Genomic DNA, 10,612 nt, shown 5'->3' on the forward strand with positions numbered 1-10,612 from the left:
TGATTTGCAGGGACTGTCCCTCTTCATACCCCCAACTGCCCCTGATTTGGAGGGACTGTCACTCCTCATACCCCTCAACTGCCCCTGATTTGAAGGGACTGCCCCTCTTCATACCCCTCAACTGCCCCTGATTTGGAGGGAGTTTCCCTTTCTATACCCCCCAACTGCCCCTGATTTGGAGGGAATGTCCCTCTTCATACCCCCAACTGCCCCTGATTTGGAGGGACTGACCCTCTTCTTACCTCCAAACTGCCCCTAATTTGGAGGGACTGTCTCTCTTCATACCCCCAAACTGTCCTGGCTCCCAGCAAGGCACTGGCCACCATGGGCCTTACAGTGTAGTTTGCAGACTTCTCTATGCAGCGATCCTTCCTTCTGTTACCTCCTCATACCCAGCCGTGCTGACTAACAGCCAAAATACAAAACCAGAGAAGGGGGAGCTCGGCTCTCTTCTTATTACCAAGTGGATCAGATTTTGGTATAATTATAAATTGTCAAGAAAAATTGTCATTCACTCAGAAGCAGAGTCACGGTGAATCACAGAACTGCGTAAAGGCCAGAACCTGTCTGTGTCTTCATTGGCGGCTGCGAATGGCGCATCCCACAGCGGACATAAAGGTTCCTTCTGACGAAACGCAGCTGCCGCTAATGAGCTTGTTTAGGGCTAATTAAGAATTAGGACGAAATATGACGGAGATTTGCAGGAAAGTAATTGTCTCCATATTTCACTGTCTGCCTGACAACCGATTCATTACGCTGTGCTGGATGGTAAAGAGAAACGCCAGACCAGTTCTGCAGGTAGATCCATGGACTCCGGTTATTTATTTATTATCAAAGCAGAGCTAATATAAGGGGCCGGGGGCTCTATGTGTATTATCGGCCCACCATTCCCTGTACAGGGATCAGGGTGAAGGGGGGAAAGGGGGTTTAGGAACTCTTAGGCCCCTTTTAGACTTGCACAAACCACACATTGTTCTGGCTGCTCAACTGCACTGCAAATGCGATTCCATGCATTAAATAGAAATGCATACACATAGTGGCCCCCAATGGCTCCTATACAGTTGAATAGGAGCAGCTGGGAGCCACTATGTGCAAGCATTTGCATTGAATCACAATCAGTTTGTGCTTGTGGCACGGTTCCTGGAAGCCACATGTAGTTTCCGGCCATGCCATTGCCTATTTTCCTGCTGCAAATGCACATGAGAGTGGCTAACCGTGCAGGTTTTCCATTGCAATTCCATTTCATTCAAAATGAAGTCACAATCAGATTTTGAAAGGGGGTGGTCAGTGCTTGGATCACCATATTGGATTTGCAATCAAGTTATCAGATGACCTGAATGGAGTAAAAGGTCATTGTATTTGAAGATGGTGAACATGGCCCGTTGTGGTCAATTTTTTTGCACCGATGGTGGTTGTGGGGCAATTGCATTGTCTAAAACCAACACCACCAATCTCCATTAAGACATTTGCCAATTTCCACTATTGAAGTGGTAAATACTCTGCAATCAGCAGAAATATTGGCAATCGTTCTGATTCCCAGTTTTCTAATTAAGTCACCAAATCTCTATTTCGGTGCTTGGGGCAGAACCTGGGATCTGAAAGGTGGGTGAGGGGACCGTGGGGAAGACCTCAGCAGTACAATGCGCCTATTTCATAGTCCAAGGAGACATAGGAAGCTCAAAAATAAAAAAATAATGGCGTCAACCAAATGGATATGTTGTGTGGTAATTAGATTTGGGCAAATGTGCCCCCCCCCCCCAGTTCTATTGGCTCCAGGTTCAGGGAATAATGTTCTCTACGCTTGCTGAACCTGTCCAGGTAAACTAAGTTTAGCCAATGCTTACCTTGCCAATCTCTTGTCTGGTGCTCCCATTGGCTGGTGGTGATTGGGGGTATTTTGTTCCACCAGCCAATGGAACACGGCCTGCTGGATATCTGGGCTCTCGGTCAGTATTCACCTTCTCAGCCACAATAAAGTTTGTTCAGCCGGATTTCCTAAAAGTGTGTTGATTGGAATGAATGAACAGCCATGGTGTATGGATCGGGGATCACAGCGCTAAGCTGGAAGAGGTCCCATATACTATGATGCAGACTTATCCACATTGTATCACAAGCTCAGCCATGACCGGTTCTCTTTACCTCCCCATCATCTACAAAGCACTGAGTTCTGCCGAGTGATGATTTCATAATACAATCTCACCGGAATCATTATTTGTTCTCTGACATCCTGCAACTCAACAGATTATTGTCGGTAATGGCAACGTAATGTCATTGTGGTGTCTGCGTATCAATAACGACCCAAATTATAAATAATAAGGAACAAATCAAAGAAACAAAATGAAGTTTACAGAGTAATGAAACACGGCACAAAAACAGAGAAAATCCCGGAAAATGGGGGAGATTTCATTTACAAATATCCAAAAAGTCAAATTGTTTCCATTTGTTGATAATAAAGTTCTTTGCTAAGGCGGAGTCATAAAAGTGTCAGCTCTCTGTCTGCATTTATTTAATTTTCTCTTTAGGTATAAGAAAGTGACACTGTCATGTATAGGACAGAAATATTGGAGTATTAGGGGGGTACAAGGACTGCAGAATGTGTATAGGTATGTTTCCATCACACATCTGGGTGTTTTTTAGGGCAAAGCTCAAGTTTACTGCCAATTTATTCCAAATCCAAATTATATTTTGTTCTCTTTTAATATTAAGAAAGAAGTTCTGGCTGCAGTTATCTTCAGTTCGGAGCTGTCTCCTGCAATACCTCGTCTCAGCCACAAGATTCCGCGAGTGTTCCCGGTGGAATGGCGTTCAGCATCACTCATCCTACTTCCTGTGAGCCAAGGGTGTCATGGACACGCCCCCTTGGGATTTGCAATGATATATAGTGCTTTATGCAAGGATCATGCTGTCCACGAGACAGAACCAGCACTGCATTTATTCAACTCATACTCATATTCAAAATACATGAATCATAGGTCTTCTTTAAAAAAGTGGGGGGGCTTCAAGAAAGTCGAGGGGCAGAAAGTGTTGGGGGAATGGAGCCGGTCCACATAGATGTGCCTTGTGAAGTTTGCTGCCATTGGTGGAGTCAAGCATCACATTAATTTCAAGGGACTGCCTGCTGCATTGCAGTGCATGCATGTCTACATTCCCACTGCAACGCACTCAATGCAATATTATGGGTTGCAATTTATTGCAGGATGGCTGACATTGGGTGGACACTGAGAATAAATTGCACCACACCATAGCGCATGTTACATATGTTTCTATGTGGTGCAGTAACATGCGACTACATATGCAGTACTGCAATATACAAGTGTGAACCAGACCTGAGTGCAATTCAATGTGCTAAAACCCTCAAAAAATAGTTCACAGAATTTTTATTCTCCATCAAACTACAGATTTGCTTTAATTTAAAAAAAAAAAAATCAAGATTTTAAATTGAATTGCACACCGCGCATCATCAAAGTTAGCCTTGGAGCCGACCTTGCCCGCCGCGCTTTAATATGAGTCACTTTCACGTCTTTATTCAGCAGCCGATGTGTGAATCACCCGATCAATAATTACGCCAGTGATCTTTATCCCGAGAAGAATTCCTTAAGTGATCTCCGAGAAAGTCCCTTTTCTATCTGGGGAGCCATATTGATGCAGCGTCGCATTACACACAGCTCGCGTGTCTGACCCCTATCCATAGTCCTCGTCTCCAGCAAATCCAACAGCGTGCAAAGCTCGCAGATCTGCTGCTGCATCAGCAAACAGAAAGCCCCCTTTGTTGGTATCGATCTTCCTGGAATGGAAATAAAGTGCAATCTGGGCCTAAAGTGTGAAAGAAGAGACGCAGCGTGCACAAAGGTCACCGTCACCACTCCATATTGATCATAGGATTATGCGCAATTCATACCGGGAGACTGGGGACAGATCAAGGCATCGACATCACTGCGAGCACATAATAAACATTAAGATCGGCTTTGATTTGTTTCTGAAGAGTTTCACCCCAGAACAAATGATTTCTGGAAATAGATTGAAAAACTGAACCCAAGGAAGCAGGAAAATACCTTTCGGGATGATTTTAATTGCATGTTTTTATCAATGGATGCAATAGTGAAACCATGCAGATTCCATTTAACTGAAATGGAAATCGCTGCCTCTGACCAGCTTTTCTTACACACACCCTATAGGACACGTTGCATCCAAAAAAAGTGCAGCACAATGCAAAGCATGTCAAATGCGGCCTTTGAATGGCTATGTGCTACGTGTAAAGTTGCTGACCTGCATTTGCGGTGTGTTGTAGATGCAGGACAACTGCAATAAAACAAGGGCAGTCAACATGGCCCCTTAATCTAGAGCTGTCATTCCTAACCAGGGTTTGTGGGATCCTAGGATATCTCAAAGGGGTTCAGTGAGCTTTCGTAGACCTCCTGTTTGTGGTACACTCATTGTTCTTTTTTGGCAGTAGCATGACACCAAACTTTTTCCTAGCTATAAGTAGGGGACGCCCCTTCCGCTGACCACCAATAAGGGTGCAATGACCTCCTATGATTTTAGCAGGGGGTCGCCAAGACAGAAAAATCTTTTCAATAGTTCCTCAGGGTCTAGAAGGAGTTTGTATTGTAGTAGAAACTAACCTTGTGTCTTGTTCATTGGTATTAGCCTCTAGTTTAGAACGGTCATTCTCAACCAGGGATCCACGGAATCCTAAGGTTCCTCTAATGCAGGGGTGTCAAACTCTGGCCTGGGGGCCCAATTTGGCCCCCAACGTCCTTTTTTTTGGCACCCAAAAACAATCCTAAATATAAACTGCAGTTTGACCACCGCTGCATTGAAATAGCGCCGCTACTACAATTCCCGGCATCACTCACTGTGGCCAATGCTACTTGATAGGGTCAGTGGCATGACACTAAAACTCTTTTTAGCTATCCGTAGGGAAGCATCCTTTTCACTGAACACCAATAAAGGGCCATCGTTTCCTCCTATGGTTTTTGCAGTGGTTCCCCAAGACCTGAAAATGAATGGAAGGGTTCCTCAGGGGTAAAATGTTTGAGAAAATCTGGTCTACAGGGTAGTTGTAGAGAATACTAACCCTATGTCTTGTTCATGAACCATGTTTCGTGGAATCCTAGGTTATCTCCAGAGGCGGATAGGGGTTCTTTAAGCCTTGGCTGAATGACCTCTCATGTCTTAGTTTTCCTAGGTTCAATATTCTGCTCCCCTAGTAGCCAACACTCTTCTGCTCCAGTATGTTGGCCGGACCTCCTGGAATGCATATTTTGGTGTCAGATGATCGGTGAAGATAAGCGCCTTTGTGGGAATGTCCATACCACCGGTAGGAATCCTGCAGGATTGAGGAACTGCTAACCTATTCCTCCGTCCATCAACCTCACTGCCACTAAAACTGGAAGCAAAAAAAGCATTGATGGAAATTTATAATGGTTCCATTCGTGGATCATGCCATTGGATTGGATGGCTGCTTGCAGACTCCAACATATCTGAACCATTGCTAGACAGGTACACATTGGCAGGATCACAAAGTATTTCTTAATGTTGCAGCTGTTTTGAAATCACGTTTTCATGGTAAAAATGATATTAATTTTTGGTGATAGGGTTCTGATAAGAACATTTCTCTCTAAAAGCAATTTTGAGAATGCTGATTGCATTTTAAATGAACCTACTTTAGAATTATTAGAGAGAAAAATGCATGTTTGATGTTAATATATCTTTATTCATTCATTTCAGATTGAGCTCTTTTATCTTTTGTTACAGTCTTATTTTAGAAGCGGAGTGGTAAACACTCCGGACTGCAGTGAATTGTGTACAGAGAGAATTGTACATTGCAGCCATGACCTTCCCGCCTTGCTGGAGTACAATCTGCGGACAGCTGAACATCGCATTATTCTGCTACAGATTGCGCGTCTGCTCTGGGAAATGTAACAGCTGAACTGATTCCATCCAAATATTAGGCTGATTAGAGAAGAGAGTCCATCAAAGTTCTTATGGCCTATTGAAAGTGGAATTCTAGTTCTGTGTACAAATATTGGGAGCCGGCAGGATTCTTAAAGCAGAGGGGATGATGTCCCTTCTGCAATAAAACATACTTACCTGCCTGATTGCAATGTTTTATGTCAGTACACTGAGCTATGCATGTATGCGCACAATGTAGGATGCTGGCATGTGTAGGGTATTCAACATCGCCCAGTTCTGCCAGCATTGATAAAACTCCCATGTGCACATCATCTATTCAAGATGGCCAAAGTTTTGACATCCAGAAAAGGAGCTGAAGAAGATGGAGCAAGGACAAGTGAGTTTAAATAAAAAATTGCAGACAAAGAGGTTTTATTGGAGAAGGGACAGGCAAAGTCCCTGCCTGCACCCAAGTTTTTGTAGTTTAGCTTGGCTATAAAGTTTACTACCAACACGTTCCTCAGGCGGAGGTCAGAAGCTCCCTTCATCAGGGTTTCTGCAAGTAATGAGCTGGTAATAAGATTTCCATGTGTAGAAGGAAGTCATTACTAAAATGCTGGATTTTTATGGCAGGGCCAACAAACACTAAAATGCTTTTAGGATTCGCTCCACATTTCCGTCACCTTCAGTTAAAATTCCTGTCCTCAATATTCCGCACAATAATCAGGTTTCCCCTTCCTCCACCATGTTGTGGAGTCCTCTTCCCATTGAGGACCATTCCTCACTTCCTGGACCTATAGAGTACAGTTTATCACTTCCTGTCCTTGTTGCTTTCTTCATGTCTTTATGGACAATTCCTCACTTTCTATTTATGCAATGGCTAAATCTTCCCGTCCTGACTCCATCGTGGACAATTCCTCACTATATCTCTGCCATGGTCTAATCTTCTTTTCCTGAACCAATTGTGGACAATTTGTCACTTCCTGTTCTTGTTGTCCCATTCATGTCCTTGTGGCTAATTCTTTACTTTCTCTCCCTATTATGGGCAGTTCCTCACTGATTTAGCCTGATTTATTAACGGTCTCCAATGCTGGAGAAGATACCCTTTCATCAGTGAACCTGGGTGATGCCACAAATCTGAATTGGATCTGGTCCAGGATTGAAAACACTTGCTAACAAATAGCAAAAGAATTTTAGGAAATCTATTCCAGGTTTGCTAGATGACCCAGGTTTACTGATGAAAGTGTATCCTCCCCAGCCTTGGAGACCTTTAATAAATTTGCCTTTTGTCTCCATTCCTCACTTTCTGTCTATGATGTGAAAAGTTTCTTACTTCCTGATCACATTCTGAACGTTTCTTCACTTCCCGACCTCATTTTGCACAACTCTTCATTCCCTGTCCCCATTGTGAACACTTCTTCTCATTTGCCCCCATTGTAGGCACTATCTTACCTCTTGACTTCTTGACTTTTTGGTTCAGATCAGAAGCTGAAAGATTTTCAAGCCCCAGAGATTGGGTCCCATAGCAAAACCATTTAGAATCAAGTGTGAGATCACCCTGGAAGGGTTTCTATAACTTTTAGGTTTTCCCCTGAGCCAGACCAGGCTGTGTTGTTTGGCAGAAGTAAGCAAAGCTATAGATTCAATGGACAGAAAAAATTATTTGGCAACCAAGCTCTCTTATATGTGTTTCATCTCGGTATTCGGATTACCTCTGGATCATCATTACGCATTTCCTAGAAATGAACACCCCAAGAACACTCAACTTATACAAGACTCTAAAATACAAAGACAGCCAACGTGAGTTTATTTCAATTGAAGTTACGTTAATCCCCTCCCAGCTCTACATTTACATTTATATTACAATTATTACACAGTATAGTAAATGTTAGGAGAAAACTTTAAAAATAAAGATTATGGTGGAGGTGGACAATGTCATGCATGCAGAGAGGACACTAAACATGGAGATTGATCAGCACTTGTGTTCAAGCATCCTTCCCTGAAGAGTAATACAGCCATATTGGATTTTCAGGAGCCGATTGGACAACCCGATGATTAGCTGGAAGTCAGAATGGCTCCGACTTCACTAAGGAACTTGTCCCAGGCAGCTTGATTGAATTCACCACCAAAGTGAACAGCCAAAACCTCCTGGATAGCAACAGACAGCAACTGGGGATCAAAGAAAGAATAACAATGAATGAAACCATGCAGGATGAGGAGCAACCCTGGTGAGAACCTCTAAATGTCATCTACAAGTTGACCAACCCCAGTGGAGTCATTTTGGCAAAATTTTGGAGATGTATTATTGTATTTTGCATATTTTATTAATATTTGTGTTATTTTCCCCGTCTTTATTTTTTATTTGTTGGACCGAGATCCAGGAAATGTGAACATTTTGTGTAGAACCCATTCTTCTCCAACCCTTGTGATCTTTATTAAGGCACCTGTAGGGGATGAAATGCATCAGAGGCAAAATCATGAGCAGAATTATTATGTCACTGTTGGATCAATAAAGTTCAAGCTCTATGAAATTATTGATGGGTGACTTGCTTTTTTCACATCAAGAGGAAAGATGATGGATCTCAAGTTGAAAGAAGTGTAGGACCGGAGATTGAGGAGCTGCCAATGAGCAGGTCCAGGATAGGGGAAAAGAGCCTCTGGAACCCTCATAAACTTTTTAAAGCCCACAGCACCTTTTAAAACCATCATTTCTTGGCTTACTCCATCGACTTCAATACATTACAATAAAATCTCCCAATTTTTATGAAAGTTTTGTCAAAATGAACATTCCTACGTAGGATCATATACAGAAAATATCTGATAAATGATCAGAATAATAAAATACCTTCATGTGGTCCGGGCTGAGTTTCAGCTTGTTGGTATGGAGGTCCTGGTGCTTTTTTAGGCTGTCCAAGTTCTGTGTGGCTTCACCAATAGCACCAAAGATCTTTCCTCCATGAGTCTGGAGGTCCTGAGAGCCGGGGGTTATGTCAAATCGGCTGAAGAAGGACTTTGTTTCTGGGTTGTTCTGGAAGAGTCTAGAGGAGAAGTCATAGATTGGTGTGGGCAAAATAAAGGAACTTTCCACAGATTGCAAAAAACAAGAGATTATTATAATACAGTATTTATAGTGGCAACATATTACACAGCGCTGTACAAAGTCTATAGTCATGTCACTAGCTGTCCCTCAAAGGAGCTCACAATCTAATGTCCCTACCATAGTCATATGTCATTATTACAGTCTAAGGTCAATTTTTGTGGGGAAGCCAATTAACCTAACTGCATGTTTTTGGGATGTGGAAGGAAACCGGAGTACCTGAAGGAAACCCACAGAGACACTGGGAGAACCTGCAAACTCCATGCAGATAGTGTCCTGGCTGAGATTCTATCTGAGAACACTGGGCCAGACTTCTAACCTTTGAGACACCGTGCCACCCCAAGGAGACACAAATGATACAGCTTCATCAGACCTTAAGACAATCTATCTTGCATACTAAATTGCACACTTTAAAGCTCAACTCCATTAACCTCCCAACCGCTAACCCCGTACTTTTTCATCTAAAAAATATTTGCTACTTTCGATAACCCCGTACTTTTTCGTCTATCCCACTTACCTGGTCCTGCTGTGCTCATCCAGCGTCGGGTCTGTGTTCCCGGCTTCTTGTGCGTGCGTGCTCACTGTCTGTATTAGTCTGTCATTTGCAATCCCTTATTTAATGTACAGCGCTGCTTAATATGTTGGCGCTAAATAAATCCTGTTTATTATTATTAATAATAAAAATAATAATAATAATAATTTGTGGGTTGTTTATACCCCGGCCCTTTCCTCCCCCTTGTGTGGTTTTTGGGGCGAAATTATGTGAGGACAATATCATTGTTACCAGCTACTGGAGAGAACAAAAAGTAATATCTTAAGGAAAATGGTACACAAGAGATTTTCAACATAAAGGAAAGTTCTTTATAACTTCCCGATGAAGCCGATTTATTTGCCGCGAAACGTGTAGAGGACAGAGAACAAAATAATTAAGGATTCCATATGTTCAACCTTTTGATCAGTCGACACACATGTAGGATTAAGATCTATTGTTTTATGTGTTTTAACATAAAAGGAGATATAGAGCAATATTTGTTATTATTGATTTTAAATGAATTGTCAAGGAATTTTTAGTCCCTTATATAGCTTTGTTTGGTATTGTCGGTGTATTGTCGATGCATGTACACCTCTTAGAATGTTAGCTCTTCGGGGCAGGGTCCTCTCCTTCTCCTGTGTCATTGTCTGTATCTGTCTGTCATTTGCAACCCCTTTTGTTTGTACAGCGCTGCTTAATATGTTGGTGCTATATAAATACTGTATAATAATATTATCCATATGCTATTCACATGATGAATTTAGGGTGACAGTAAGATTACACAGCAACCCAGCACATATAGTAGGGGCAATAACCCACACATTTACACATTCATGCATTAAGGGACCACTCTAGCAGGAACAGGTCCTCAAATATTCCTCCAAATGAGATTTTTTAGATCTGTGTGATAAGTGGAACAAAAATACATATTTATTATTAAAACTTTTAAGCCCATAACTCCCGGTATTCCCTGCCTGTCACCATGTTTGTGGCATAAATAATGTGATTTCAGAAATATTTCTTCATCTTTTCTCCATGAATCTCCTACAGCAATTTACACGGATTCTATCAGAACATTACTAACATAC

The 10,612-nt window shown here is 42.2% G+C and overlaps 1 protein-coding gene across 1 annotated transcript in view; it reads right to left on the reverse strand.

The window, feature by feature from the left end:
* Positions 1-7,679: 7,679 nt before the first annotated feature.
* Positions 7,680-10,612, reverse strand: part of LOC140330164 (hemoglobin heart muscle subunit alpha-type-like) — a 5,133-nt gene continuing 2,200 nt past the window's right edge. The window contains exons 2-3 of the mRNA XM_072410475.1: positions 8,741-8,933; positions 7,680-8,064 (exon numbers count right to left, since the gene is read on the reverse strand). Of these exons, the coding sequence (XP_072266576.1) occupies positions 7,951-8,064; positions 8,741-8,933 (307 nt within the window). The 3' untranslated portion in view covers positions 7,680-7,950. The remainder of the gene's footprint in view (positions 8,065-8,740; positions 8,934-10,612) is intronic.

Source organism: Pyxicephalus adspersus, chromosome 4 (genome assembly GCF_032062135.1).
Source record: "Pyxicephalus adspersus chromosome 4, UCB_Pads_2.0, whole genome shotgun sequence".
Taxonomy (NCBI): Eukaryota; Metazoa; Chordata; class Amphibia; order Anura; family Pyxicephalidae; genus Pyxicephalus; species Pyxicephalus adspersus.